The 14,515-nt window shown below is 51.0% G+C and overlaps 1 protein-coding gene across 50 annotated transcripts in view; it reads right to left on the bottom strand.

Annotated features, from left to right (window-relative positions):
- CACNA1C (calcium voltage-gated channel subunit alpha1 C) overlaps window positions 1–14,515 on the bottom strand; it is a 723,808-nt gene that overhangs the window by 78,351 nt on the left and 630,942 nt on the right. For all 50 annotated transcript variants that reach the window (XM_016922741.4, XM_016922778.4, XM_016922781.4 and 47 more), the window contains 7 exons: window positions 11,313–11,400; window positions 10,695–10,802; window positions 9,818–9,870; window positions 9,351–9,497; window positions 7,771–7,972; window positions 5,784–5,942; window positions 4,777–4,887 (listed from right to left, as the gene is read on the bottom strand). In XM_016922741.4, coding sequence (XP_016778230.1) covers window positions 4,777–4,887; window positions 5,784–5,942; window positions 7,771–7,972; window positions 9,351–9,497; window positions 9,818–9,870; window positions 10,695–10,802; window positions 11,313–11,400 — 868 coding nt within the window. The remainder of the gene's footprint in view (window positions 1–4,776; window positions 4,888–5,783; window positions 5,943–7,770; window positions 7,973–9,350; window positions 9,498–9,817; window positions 9,871–10,694; window positions 10,803–11,312; window positions 11,401–14,515) is intronic.

Genomic DNA, 14,515 nt, shown 5'->3' with positions numbered 1-14,515 from the left:
CTGGCCAGCAGCTGGACAAGGCTCTGCACCCCAGAGGGGGTCAGCTAAGAACCCAGAGGGGCTCAGGGCTGTTAGATTTCTGTCACTAGGGCAATAAAATGCTAATGGGGAAATCTAGACAGAAGTCCAATCGACTGTGGAAAAGAGTGTCTGGGTGCCCCATGGCTCACGGGACACACCCTATGGGGGCTCGCAGCAGCAAGACTAACTCCAGACCTCACCTGCGCTTGCTGCCTTCTTAGGACCAGCTCAGGACTGGGTGGGAAAGAGTCTGCAGGGAAAGGGCCTGGGTGCTCGCAGCTGCCACCGGCTGGGGAAAGCCAGGGATGGCTGGGGTAACTGACAGTGGGAGAAACTCACTCGGGCCAGGGCGAGAGACTGTCTAACCCAGTCAAGAGGGGCTCCACTATATATGCGTCAACTTCTGGCTGAAAATCACCAGAAGAAAGGGTAGGGGGATGAGAGAAACCACCTGGCTTTGTGAAGCTGGAGCAGCTGGGCTGAGGAGGCCCAGACAGAAAGAGAGCGGAGACTGGGAACGTGTGGGAAAGGGGCCAGACCTCCCGAGGTTTCAGCTGCTTATTCAAGAAAGCAGGGGGTCAGAGGGGCCAATGAGTGCTTTCACTCTGGGTCCATTCTCCCCTCTGGACCATTCTCAGGCTGGAGGAAAGCCGAAAAGGGAGACCGAGACTTTGATTCCAGAGAGCTGCCAGGGTCAAGGCCCCTCCAGCGTCCTCCTCTTGGGGAGGTGAGCACTGGCTACTCCCTGAGTGGGCTGGCTTCAGCTGAGGGGCAGAGGTGAGTCTCAGCTGCTTCACCCCTCTGCGGCCCAGGTGGAGCCTGTGTGGAGGGGAGGAGTTAGGAGCCTTCCACGGGGTGAACCCCTGCCTTCCTGGCATACCACATTCCACTGAGGAGGAGAAGCTTGGAGCGCAGCCTCTCACTCATCGCCTCCTGCAGCTCCTCCCCCCCAGTACCCTTGCTGAGACATCCTCGACAGCAAACCTCAGGCAACTAAGTGACATCATCACTCCCACTACCAAACCAGCAGCTGACACTGGAGTAGCTGAGACAGACGCTGCTTCCCGCGCCAGGCTCTTGTGCATTCCCTCCTTGGTGACCTCAGAACTGCCCGAAGGGGCTGAAGCCTCAGGACCACCCAGCCTCATCCTGTTGGCCATAAAGTATTTATGGTGTGGCTCCCTCTCCTGCCATCCTCACCTCCAGCAAAGTGCAATTGGGAGTTTTAACTGGAATGATATTGAGCCTATGGATCAGTTTGAGGAAAAATGATATCTTAATAATATTGAGCTTTCCAATTCAGGAACATGATAGATGTCTTCAGTTATCAGCTTTTCTTGAATTCCTTTCAATTTTATCATTTTCTCTGTAGAGATCTTAGCCATTTCTGTTAGACTTTTCCCCCAGGCATTGCATATTTTTCAGTTTATCAAATCTATAAGAGTATCTTTAAAATTTATTTTCCTGTCTTTGCTGACAAGCTTCAGTTCATGATAGGACTATCCAGTTATTTAATTACCTTCAGAATATTCCAGCCAGCACTTTTCGTGCTGCCCAGCCTGGTCCTGCACCTTCGTGTGGGGTGCAGGGGCCATCCAGTTATCTCCAGGTCATGGCCTCTCACTTCTAGGGAAGGAGATCCTTCTGGGTAACTGTTCACTGTTCAAATCAATGATGGCATGATCCACCTCACTCTCTTCAAACCATGCCCGCGGGTTCCTGAGGCTTTGTCAGGGACCGACTCAATCTAAACTGGTTTATGTTGATTCCTAGTTTCTTTGTGTGATTTTTTTTTTTTTTGAACAGAGTATGAATTTAAGGAGTGGGATGGTTAGATTTAAGGCAGGGACTTACTTGAGTAAATTTATTTTCCATGGAGTGGTGAGAACACACAGAAATGAAGAAATTGGGAACATCCATGACCATGAAAACAATGAAAGAATGAAGCAAGAATACAAGTTGACCAGCTGATGGACCAACCAACCAGCCAGTTGCAGAGACGAAACATAAGCAGTGACAACTTCAGACTGTCTTCAACATCCTTGGTTCCTAGCCATCCTTTCACAGCAAATGCTGATGCTCATCTGGGTCATACACAAACAACCATGCCAGTGAAATAAAAAGTGCAGCACAGAGTCCTACTTAATGGTGGGAAATGAAAGTTGTCATGGATTCAGGTCATGGTTAGAAGCCACTGGTTCTTGGGCCAGATCCAGCTGGATATTCTTCCAGAGCTTCAAGTTTTTCCAGTTTGGTTTTCTGCCTGAAAATTTTGGAGCTGCTTTACCTGGAGTCTATTTGTGAATGAAGAATATAGCTCAGTAAGAATCCAGGGACTCAGCTGTGCTCCATGATGCTCCTAATGGGGTGGTGACCTTTATCACCCTCTTGCCAGAGCCCCTTTAGGGAAATTCACAGGGAAAGATCCATTTTCCTTTCTCTTTACACCATAGATGTACCCTGGAATGTGAAATGCAAATGGGCCCAGGATGGCTGTCTTCCTTCTTGGGTAAAAGTCTCTGTTATCTTGCCCCATCTTCTCACAATAGAAAACCAGGGACAGAGGAAATTAGGAGGCACTTTATAGATTAGACCACTCACAATGGTTACTTCCTAGGAAACTGGCTTGTTCCTTGATTGGCAGGATTTAGGTGGAGTGTCTTTTAGGTGGAGGACGGAGGCTCCTGCAGGTGTCAATTTCATGCACTTCCCAGGGAAGGTTGTCTGTATGTCTCCCATGCTCAGGAGGCATGATTCAGAAAGTCCACTGCAGGCTCTCCAGACTGCCTCAGACATCGTCAGAAACACATCTGAGTCAATTGTGGAATGACTCAAGGCTTTGAAATATTTAAACCACATGTCTCGTGACACTGGATGAAAATGATGCCAGTTTCTCCACTGAGAGGAGTCATCTGAGACTGAGGCTCGGCTCGGCAGTGACTGCACTCCTGGCCTCAGCTGGTCATGCTGCTGTGGGTGGTGAACTGTCAGAGCTCCTGGGCTGCAGGGCTTGGAATAGGACCATGTGTGGGCACAGACACCGTGTGCCCTAAGGAAGGTGTCAGGGCAACCCAGGGGTCCTCTCTAGGTCAGGACAAGATCTGTCCTCCTAAATGGGACTTGTACAGGAAGGTGAAAAAGAGTGTACTTGCTTCTCTGGAGAAGGCAGGAAACCACCGTTCTATCACCAAAGGATGCCCCTTAGGGGACTTCCTCTATGAAAATCAGCTGGGATCCCCAGGCATTCTTTGAGTGACAGAAGAATCTGCATTGTAGGAATATTGTCTTATCTTTTAAGTCCCTCCAAGGTGGTTTCCCTCTTTCTAAAAAATACCCGCAGAACACTTGACATGGGAAAATGATAGTTAACCTCAGTGTGGTGGAAAATACAGTGAAGTCAGAGGTGCCGGATTCCAGTCTCCGTTCTGCCAGTTCTTAGCAGTGGATCAATTAATCCTGGACACTTAATTGTTTGAGCCTCCCTTCCCCCCTCTGCACAGAGGGATGCTAATACCTACTTTAAAGGGACGTTTTGAGAATGACGTGCGATGATATACATGTAGCACATGATATGGAATCCAAAGTGTGAGTGAATATTCATTCAAAGAAGGCTGTGGATATCTCCTCAATGAACATGGATTCAAAGGCCGAGCTGGACCCTCCCCCACCCCCAATTAATCTTGAGACCAGTAAAAACTTGAATGAAAATAGAAGATATGGCCAGGGATTCTTGCTCTTGGCCTCCTGTTGATCTGTGTTGCATCTGGGAAAACTACCAAAGGAGGGAGGAGAAGGCTCAGTAAGCTGGAGAGATTGTCTCAAGTCTGTAACTGCATGATGCTCCTAGAACTCGTTCCTTCTCATCCTTCTCCAAAAGGTGTCATGGTAGCCTGGGGGCTGCTCAGTTGCTCTTATAGCCTCCCTCAGAAGCAGCTGTCCTGGTGGTGAATCCCGGCCAGTGGATACCCGTGATTCTGACCCATCTACAGAGGCCCAGGGTGGAAGGTGCGGCTCATACCAGTGTCTGCTCCTCCACCACTGAGGACAATGGGGGTGACTGGCTAGGAAGGGCACAGATGATCCAAAGAACAGGAATTCTGACCCTGCCTCATTCAGCAGCAGGCCTAATCTTCTTGCCCTTACACAAGGAACAAAGCAGAGAAATTTGCTGGTAATTGTTCTTCCTGCCCCAGAGCATGTAAGGAGCAATGCCATAGCCTCTTAGGCAGGGAACAGGAGTGCCCATGGGCTGGAGCCCTGAGTCCTGAGCCCTGAGCAAATCCAGCCCTGGCTGAATGTTTTATATGAGGTTGGTCTGTGTGGCTGATGAAATGGGAGGAGGGTGGAACAGAGGCCTGAGTGGATCTGGGGGGCTGGGCCTGGAGAGGTTTGGTCTGCCAGTCTATGAGCATAGTTTCTTCTATTAACAGGTTATGTACTAGAGGATGGGACATAGGAGAAAGACCGTCACCTGCCTCTCCTAGGAGAGGCTCAGAGGTTCAGCTCAGCGAGGAATCTGCAGCTTGTGCATGCCAGCCAGGGTCAACACTGAGAGCTGAGAATGTTTCCTGGAGTTGGCCTGGTTCAGCTCTGGGCAGGTGTAGGAGTTGGGGCACTGACCATCGGAGCAGGGATGGTCCTTCACCGATGCCTTTTTCCCTCTTCCCCTCATTCTGCCTTCAATACCTGCACCCTACCTCCCCATTCTGTCCACCCCTGATGCCTGGGAATCAAAGGTCTTTCTCAGAGGCCTACCTTGGGTTTGAAGGCAATGAGCTTCAGGATCATCTCCACGGTGAAGAGGCCAGTGAAGAGCATGTTGAGGATGTTCATGGCGATTTTGAACAGGCAGCTCTGGCCGTAGTGCTGCATCAGGAGAGGGGAGGAGCTGTGAACACGGGGCAGGGAGGTCGCTCCTCCTCCCCACCTTTTGCCCAGCCTTCTCGGAGGCCCTCGCCTCAGCAAGACCTTCCTTGAACCAAACCCCCAGAGGGCCGCCCACCTCTCTGTGGGCAGTCAGGAGGACTCAGGAGAACCTCCAAGATCTTCCCTGCTCTGCCATCTCTGAACACATCTGTGTTCATTTCCCTGGTTGGCCGTGACAACTTTATGGAGACTCTGGCACTCAAGAGAGCTTGGGAACAAGCTCTGTCCCTGAAGACAGGTGGATGCAGAACCCACCTCCACACGCCACGCCTTACCGACAACGAATGCGTCCAGCTGATCCCTCCCTCCTCCATCTCCTCCCCCCCCTTCTCCATCTCCTCCCCTCTCCCCACTTATCAACCAACAAGGAACACATCCAGCTCATCCCTCCCTTCTCCATCTCCTCCCCCCCCCCTCCATCTCCTCCCCTCTCCCCATTGATCAACCAACAACGAACACATCCAGCTCATCCCTCCATTCTCCATCTCCTCCCCTCTCCCCATTGATCAACCAACAAGGAATGCATCCAGCTCATCCCTCCCTCCTCCATCTCCTCCCCTCTCCCCATTGATCAACCAACAATGAACACATCCAGCTCATCCCTCCCTTCTCCATCTCCTCCCCTCTCTCCATTGATCAACCCAGGGTGCCATGGATTCTTCTGTAAGGCCCAGAGAGGAGCACATCCTTGACAGAGAACACTCGTCTTTCTCCAAATGCCTCCCTTGGTGACCAGGAAAGCGATGCACTGAGCTGCCTGCCGCTCCGTTACACTTTCCATCCCCATGGCACACTCTCTTCTGCAGCACCGTGGCTGTGCGCCTCCTGGGACTGACCTGCATGGCCAGGCAGATGGTGTTGAGCAGGATGAGGACGAACATCAGGTACTCGAAGTAGGTGGAGTTGACAACGTACCACACTTTGTACTGGTGCTGGTTCTTGGGGATGTACCTCCGCAGGGGCCGGGCCTTGAGGGCGTATTCCACGCACTGTCGCTGGGAGGGTGGTGGAGGATGGGGAGAGTGGGGTTAGTTACCTGGAGGGTGTGGGGGGAGCTGGCAGAGAAGTGTGGGATGTGATGAGACCACACACTGTGGGGTGGGGTTCTCCGGAAGTCTGAGAAATCATTGGCCGCTCCGGCTCACTTACAGGTGGGAGGTGTTATTTGGAAAATGTCTTGATTTTTCCATGGCCCCCTTAATCAAGGAGAGAGCCCCTTCTTGTCAAATCCCCATAACAAGGTCCTAGGCAGGGACCATACACCTCCTTTCCTCACCCTGGTGATGCCTGGCACGTGCCTCGGCAGGGAGTCGGCATCGCTAAGAATGTGCTTCCTGACCAACTGACAGCTGTGATTCTCACTGATTACTTCCCATGCCACATACCCTCCTTGGGTACTTCTCTCCTCAGTTTTTCTTTCCTGTCCTAAATCCAGCAGGCCGGAGTGCAGTGGTATGATCTTGGCTCACCGCAACCTCCATCTCCTGGGCTCAAGCGATTCTCCTGCCTCAGCCTCCCAAGTAGCTGTGATTACAGGCACACGCCACAACGCCCAGCTAATTTTTTGTGTTTTTAGTAGAGACGGGGTTTCACCATGTTGGCCAGGCTGGTCTCAAACTCCTGGCCTCAAGTGATCCGCCCACCTTGGCCTCCCAAAGTACTGGTATTACAGGCATGAGCCACTGTGCCTGGCCAACTAAATCAATCTTTCTTATTTGCCAGTGTCCATAAGATGGAAAAACACAGTTCACTGAGAGGGAAGGAGATTCTGGGCTAACTAGATTCTTGGGACTCTGGCAAAGAGCCAGTCCATTTCTCTGTACTTTGCCCAGGCTTCCAGATCAGGAACTGGGGAATGTCCCCAGCTTCTTCTCAAACCCTCAGCCCCGGTGTCCAACGCCTGAGTCTTAACGCTTTTACCTCCTCCTATTCTTTCCATCGCTACCATCATTAACCGGATACTAGAGCGGGGTCTAATCCTCTCTCATTTCCACTTTCTAACTGGCCTCCTCTCTTTCCTGTCTTCTTTCAATCCAGGGTCCACACAGCAGCCAGCAGAGTGAGTCTATGCCTGAGATGTAGACTTGAAAACCCACAGGGGATTGGCTGGCCTGGTGAGGGTCACAAGGGGCACATCATGCTGCGCTCCTTCCCGTGGGCACTCCTTATTCACAGACAGGGATGTGTTTCCCCACGGACTCCTCCAAGTGGGAGCCAAGCTAGAGAACAGACCTGAGGCACTACATCTACCTCCCACCATGACAGCTTCCTGACTCAGCTACGGCACTGCCAGCTCTTCACGGCTAACAGAACCTGTCACGATACTTGGCATCACCATCTCACTCCCACTTAAGCCTCTTTCCTGCCCCCACCTCCCACACAAGCCTCTGGGTTTTACTTAAGAAACCATGTAAGAGTGGTTTCCTGAAGCCGTTCTGTTCCCCACCCCAAAAGCCCTCACTCCCTCACAGTTCTAGTTTCTCTCCTCCGTATCATGGTGCCGACCCACTTGGGTCCCTCTAACTTGTTAACTTCTAGATAGGGCATGAGATTTGACAAAACCTATCATAGAGTATCCTTAAGTAGAAGCTTCATAGATATTTGTTGGCTGAGTACATTTGCCAGATCTGGGGTTTGCAGGAATTTGCATTTCTTTTGCACAGGTCCCTCAAAAAGACTGACAGCCCACTCTGGTTGAGGAATAGAGAGACGATCTCAGTATCTGCACGGCCTCTCCCTGTTGCAGCCCCTCTGCGGGGTGGGCTGCAGGCTGCAATTCCCTCCGTGGGCCCCGCTTCCCTCCGCTCCTTCCTAGGAAGCTACCTGGTTCTTGTCCAGCTCACAGTTCTTGTACTCCTGCTCCCCCTGCTCCTGAAAGGTGACGATGACGAAGCCCACGAAGATGTTCATCATGAAGAAGGCGATGATGATGATGTAGATGATGAAGAAGATGGAGATCTCCACACGGTAGTTGTAGATGGGGCCCTTGTCTTCCGTGTGGGAGTCGATGGAGCGGTACAGCAGCCTGCAGGAGGAGACAGGTCCCACAGAGGGAACTGGAGAAGCAGGGTCCCCTCTGCGGAAGGATGGCACCACTGCTCCAGGGATCCTAGGGATCAGGGTGCAGGAGACAGCTCTGGGCTGGAGTCCCAGCTCGGCCTCTTACTGGCTGTGTGACCTTGGGCAAAGCGTTTAACCTCTCTGAGACTCAGATTCTTCATCTGTAAATTGGAGACAATAATTCCTGACTTTCCTACCTTGCAGGGTAGTTAGAATAATGTATAGGAAGGTGTTTTGAAACTGTGAAGAGCTATTTAAATGTAACATGAGTCATGGACATTGATTTAAAACACTGGAAATATTGGTAAATATTGAGACAGCTTTGCAAACTGGCATGAGCTCAGAGAATGTTAGAAGGAATGTAAAATAAATCTCTCCGAGAGCAAATATCCACTTAGATAAAAACACTCACATGACCCATGCTACTCCGATCATCACCAATGGCCTGGTTTTAGACTTAAGCAGTTTACATACATATGCCATTCATTTGAGCCTGGGCTGTGTGCCCCATGAAGCTTGTTATTCTTCATGGACAGGGATTATCTCTTCCCCTTCCTCTGTAGCCCTGCACAGCACTTGGTTATTCTCCAGCTATCACCTATATCTTACCACATAATAATGTGACTCTTACCTAAGATCCATGCATTGCTGTTGACTTAGAAACATTTAGAATTTTCTGACTTTCAGATTCTAATTTCACTGGAATACATATTGGGGGAAAAGCAGGTATCTATACAAAGATATAAGGACCTGATGGGAAGCTGCCTGGTAGAGGTGATGCAGCGTGCAAGGCCTACGGGCTGCTCTACGCACAAACGCATTGCCTCTGCAGAGGAAGTGGGGCCCGGGCTTCCATCCCTTTCTTACTTTCCACTGTAAATACAGGCAAGGTTTTTCTAAGGAGACCGGGATCCAGTCAATAAAACAAAGACATCTCAGCCATCTTTACCCAATGAAGGGCACGCTGGGAGTGGCAATCTTGAATCCTATGGTGACCACAGGGCCCACACCTGGAGAAGCTCTCCCCACACCCAACTCCCAGATGCCATAAGGGTAATGACAGAGATCTCTGACATTGTGGCTCATGCTGAGGTTGGAAAGAGGGCTAAAAAAAGGTCACTTTTGGTGGGAGTTTCTTGACACCTTCTAGAGAAAGAAGAGTCTGTTTCAGCAGTGACAGTGGACTGTAAGTTCTAGAAATACACCTCACTGCCTGGGGAGGACCCAGGTAAATATGACCTCCAGAGGGAGTGCGGGACATTAACAAAACTTGGGGATGGGCTGGAAAGTCAGTAGTGGCCCTTGAATGTCAGGGTTCGTGAGGCCTTGCTTTGCATACTCACTCTGGCCACCCTTCGAAGGTGGAGACGGTGAAGAGGGCCATCATGGCTGCCAGAACATTGTCAAAGTCAAACTTGCTGTTCTCCCAGCTGCGGGGTTGGATGATGGGGTGGTCAACCTCCCCGTCTTTGTATGTGATGTAGTTGCCCCTGAGAGAGGAGGAGAAGGAGTTTACTCTGGGATCTCCCATCTTCCTTCACGCCTGGCCTGCCAGTGACCTTGAATGCTGGGTGGGATGGGACTGCCTGGCTTGAACTTCACCGTTCTAGCCATGGGAGGAGCTTCAGTGGGCAGAAACTTCAGGAACAAAAAATGCTACACATTGTGTCCGTGAGGCCAGATTACACACAGGCAAAGCGCAGGTGCCACTGCAGTCTTAGAAAATGAGCTGTCCCTCCTTTCTGGTCAAGCCTCCAGCCTCCTGGGGCTGACCGGCCGTGGCCCTGGCTGCCCTCCCACCTCTACTCACTTGCATTCCGCCTCTGTCTGCTTGGAACTGTCTGAACAGGTGTACAGCTTTCCCTGGAAGGCAGAGAACAGAGTATCAGAGATGTTCAGTAATCAATGAGTCAATCCAAAAGCAATTAGTGAGCATCTCCATAGCCCAGCACTGTGCTAGGGACAGTGGGATAAAAAGTGCAGAATCCAGATGGGCAGGGCCTGACTCACACGCACAGAACAGTGGCGAATACAGACGCCAGTGCTGCAAGTAGCACTGCAATGCAAAAACAGGAGCTCGGTTCCATGGGAGCTGTACTCTCCGGGGAGGTCTCGCCAGGGAGGGAGAAGTGGAGCTGGGCTCAGAGGGATGAATTAGATGGGAGTTTACACAGTGGAGGGTGGCGGGGGAGAATGCTCTAGGTGGGAGAATAGCAGAACTAAAAGGGTGAGGGCAAAAAAGACCAGAGTCCAAGGAGGACACGAGGAGTGCTGCAGGAAGCAGCAGGAGCTGACTTTGACAGATTGGGGGCTCTGAAAGCTGGGTGGTGCAGTGGGGACGTGATGCTGTTGATAATAGGTCACCGCTGCAGGCTTTAAGCAAGTGACTGACACAGAGGTTCCACAGGATGAAAGTCCCTCTCTCTCCCTTTCTAGAAGGAAGGGCAGTGACCTCAAGGGCAGGTGAAGTGGAGAGGGTGAGGGGCCTCTGGCCTGGTGGCCCGATGCCTCCTTCTAGCGCCTCCCTCCCCTGGTCTGAAGGTTGAGTTGGGCTGCAGGTGGAGGTTATATCCAGGCCAAGTCTTGCTCAGGACACTGTCTCGTTTGTACTGTATCTGCCAGTTCCCTTCCCCGGGAATGCTGATGGGAGGGGAGGTAGGAGGACCACAACGGAGCCCAGACTTTACCTTGAAGAGCTGGACCCCGATGCAGGCAAACATGAACTGCAGCAGGGTGGTGACAATCACGATGTTCCCGATGGTCCGGATGGCGACAAACACACACTGAACCACATGCTGTAGTGGGAAGGGACGGGGAGAGGGATGTGGCTTCAGGAGATGCCAGGAGCCTTTCCAGGAGGTAGCAGGGGCAGCCCATTTGCCACAACGGGGAGTAATTGGGCTGACAGGGGCAAAGCTACGCTCCCAAAGTCACACGGGAAGTGATGGACCCTAATGGGATGCAAAGGCCCCCACTGGACTCTCCGTGACTACAAGGACAAAAGTCCTGCCAACCTCCCATCTTACAGTGGAAGGAACATAGGGACGGCGGCACCACAGGGGCACAGGGTTTGTGTGGGATCTCCCTTTGGCACATTCTGCTTAGGGCAGACACTTGGGATGGCTGCCTCTGTTACTATTCTGTTCATTATGGAACCGGGACATGCAGTGGGACCAGTGTCCAGGACCCCACATGGCAGCCACTTGGTCTGACCATCATCTCCTTCCAACCCACCCCTCACCTCTGTGGAGCTCCCACTCCCCAATGGGCTGGCTGGAGACTCCCTACCCAAGCCCTCAACTCACCTTTAGCCCCTTGGCCCTGTTGATGGCCCTCAGGGGCCTGAGTACTCGCAGGACTCGCAAGATCTTCACGACATTGATTGCACTGGACCTGGGAGAGGGAAACAGGCAGGGTAGTAAGCTCCTCCTGTTTCTGGGGGGAGCAAAAATAATGTGGTAAGGGAATGTCCTGACAGGTGAATCCAAGGCAAACCTGAGAAAACATAAAGCCCATCTTGGGGACGTTTGCATTCTGGGACCACTCTCTACTCCTGTCTCCCATCCCGTGAGAGCCTGGAGCTTGCCTGTAACCCTGGGGCTTTCCTGTGGGTGACTAAATAATATGCAAGGTGGCTCATGGCAGGTCATTAGCAATGTACTGTGCTACTCACAGGGGCATTCACAGTGTCACAGAAAGAAATTCAGAGCAAGGCCATGGGAATTCAGACCCCAGTGCAGGCACTTGCTAGCCAAGGCACTGAGGACAAATTTCCTAAATTTTCTGAGCTCTAGTTTCTTTATCTGTAAAATGGGTCTGTAATCAGCTCAGAAGGTCTTTGCAAGGGTTAAATAAGAATTCTATGTAAATCACCCAGCCGTGTGCTTGAGAAACTGCCTGAATGGTACCTGCTCATGAGGCCTGCTGAAGACGTTACTACACTTACAGGAATGCCGTACTAACGGTGGGATCTCGGGCCTTGTGGCTGGAGGTGATGTCATGGGGAGGAGATTTCTTAGTGTTTATCTCCAAACACATATTGCCCCTGACACCTACACATAAAACCCACCCAGAGCACACTCAGGACTCCAAGGAAGGATGGGCTTCGCTGTTGGGGCTCAGGAAACAACACCCCGAAACGACTGCCTTAGAAGCAGTCTCAGAAGCAAAAGTTTTTCTCTGACCTTCTCTTGCCCTCCTGTCTCAGTCCCCTTCTCCTCCCAGGCTAGCCATAGACACTAGAATCCCTCTTCCCCAAGATGGGTCACAGAAACCAGAACCCAGAACCCCGTTTCCCCAAAGCCAGCCACACAACCTAAAAATATTATTCAAAATTTCCCTCTGCTTTTCTGTGTAAAAACTGGCCATAAAAAATGACCAGATCCACCATGTGGGAGTGTAGATCCTCAGACTCCTGTTGCAGACAGGAGCCTGTCCCTGACCCAGAAGGAGGGAAAGCTTCACAGAGAGCACAAGAAGAACCTAGAGACAGGCCTTGCTGGGTTCCCCACTCGGTCCATTCGCATTAGATCCTACGCTTCTTGTCCAATCACATTTCTACATGGCTGCCCATACTTTTTTGAACCTAAGCAGAAAAATGGTCAGTTTCCCCTGTATCTTTGGGTCTGCATTCTGAAGGCTCTGTGTATACACGTTAAATAAATGTGAATGCTTTTTCTCCAATTAACCTTTCTTTTGTCAGTTGATTTTTCAGTGACCCTTCAGAAGGCCAGTCCCTTTGGCTCCTAGGCTGCACTACAGGTTCCATACACCTGGGATGCTGAGGCCAAGCCAGAGCTTCTTGGAGTCTCCGGCTATGGCTTTTCCCTAGTGCAATGGAGACAGCAGGAGACAGGTCCCTAAGCAAGATGCCTGGATGGTTTTTGGAGCTGTCCATCCTACCCAGGTGGTGCTCATTAACCCTACCACCTTGGTGAGCAGCTATGGAGCACATCCTAACCCTCACGGGCTAACTACCTGAGATAGCCTCTCAAGCTTTCGGAGAGCCTCATACTTGCCTTGGGACCTAAACAATGAATGACAGGCCAGCAAGCGCTGATTTCATGCTTTGTGTGGTCAGGATGATGTGCTCAAGAAGGGGCTGGTGGAAAGATCCGATTTCTCTGGTGCATGACTCTTTTATTCCAAGAGATGCAAAGGCCATTCCTATCTATCACTGTGTCTCTCCTACAGTCTCTCTGGGAGGGAGTCAGTTTGCACTGAATCACAATGGAAGGGACTTAAAGGTCAGATGGGAAAAACACAGGCTAAAGAGGAAGAATTCCTCATTCAAGGTTAAATAGTGACTGAGTGGCCATGCTGGGATTCAAATCTGGACTTGTAGGCTCCCAGGCAGAAAATATGGGGTAATATAACTGATGATCACAGAAAAGGGTCTCTCCCAAGGTCCTGGTCCCTGCATGATCTCAGCCAACCATGAAAACACTCTTGGGAGGAGAGACCCAGGAACCCTGGGACTTAGGCCTTTCTCTACCACAGGTGTGACCTTTAGCAAGTGTCATGATGTCCTGAACTCCAAATTTCCCATCTATACAATCATGATAACACTTGCCCTGTCTCCCCCATCGTTTTGTGTGTGTGAGGACCACAGAAGAATGTGTATGTGGAAGTGCTTTGAAAGTTAAAGTGTAGGATTCACACTATCAGCTGTTAGAACTTGGTAGAAACTAGTAATCAGATCCTCCACACCTGAACGAGGACTGCAAGCTTGGCTGTACAGGGGAGTCACCTGGAAAGCTCTTAGAACTCACACCCAGACTGTACCCCAGACCAGTGAAATGAAAAACTCACACACACACATACACACACATACATACACACACACGCACACACACAAGACACAAATATACACAGTCACACACATACACACATGCACACACATACATATGCACATACATACACATATACATTCACACCCATAGACACATATGCAGACACAAACACAAACACATACATACACACACATACACACATCCACAAACACACATACACATATACACACACCCCACACATCCACAAATACACATACACATATACACACACCCCACACATCCACACACGTGCACACATACACCCCACACTTACACAGACATATATATACACATTCACACATACACTCATACATGAGGTGCTTTGGCTGGAGAGAGAGGGGAGAGAAAGGGAGAAGGAGGGTCCAGGTCAGGGGAGGTCACGGCAGTGGCAGACTGTGGGTTGCTGAAGGTCAGCCTAGGGCACTGGGGCTGTGGTGGAGGAGGCAGGAAGGTCCTGGAGACAACTGTTTCTTAATAGCTGAGCCTGGCCCTGCCTGTCATGGCAAAACCCAGATAATTAAACATATTCTCACCTGATCAATGTGCCCCAAGTATCAGACCACTGAGGACACAGATCCAAGAACCCAAAGCCACCATGCACAGCTTTGGAGGCCCCACCCCGCTCTCATCACACTGCGGTGGCCCTGCAGGCAGGCCCTCCAGGGTCTGGTTGTCCT

The sequence above is a fragment of the Pan troglodytes genome, chromosome 10 (assembly GCF_028858775.2).
Source record: "Pan troglodytes isolate AG18354 chromosome 10, NHGRI_mPanTro3-v2.0_pri, whole genome shotgun sequence".
Classification (NCBI taxonomy): Eukaryota; Metazoa; Chordata; class Mammalia; order Primates; family Hominidae; genus Pan; species Pan troglodytes.
This window is presented reverse-complemented; position numbering and strand designations above follow the sequence as displayed.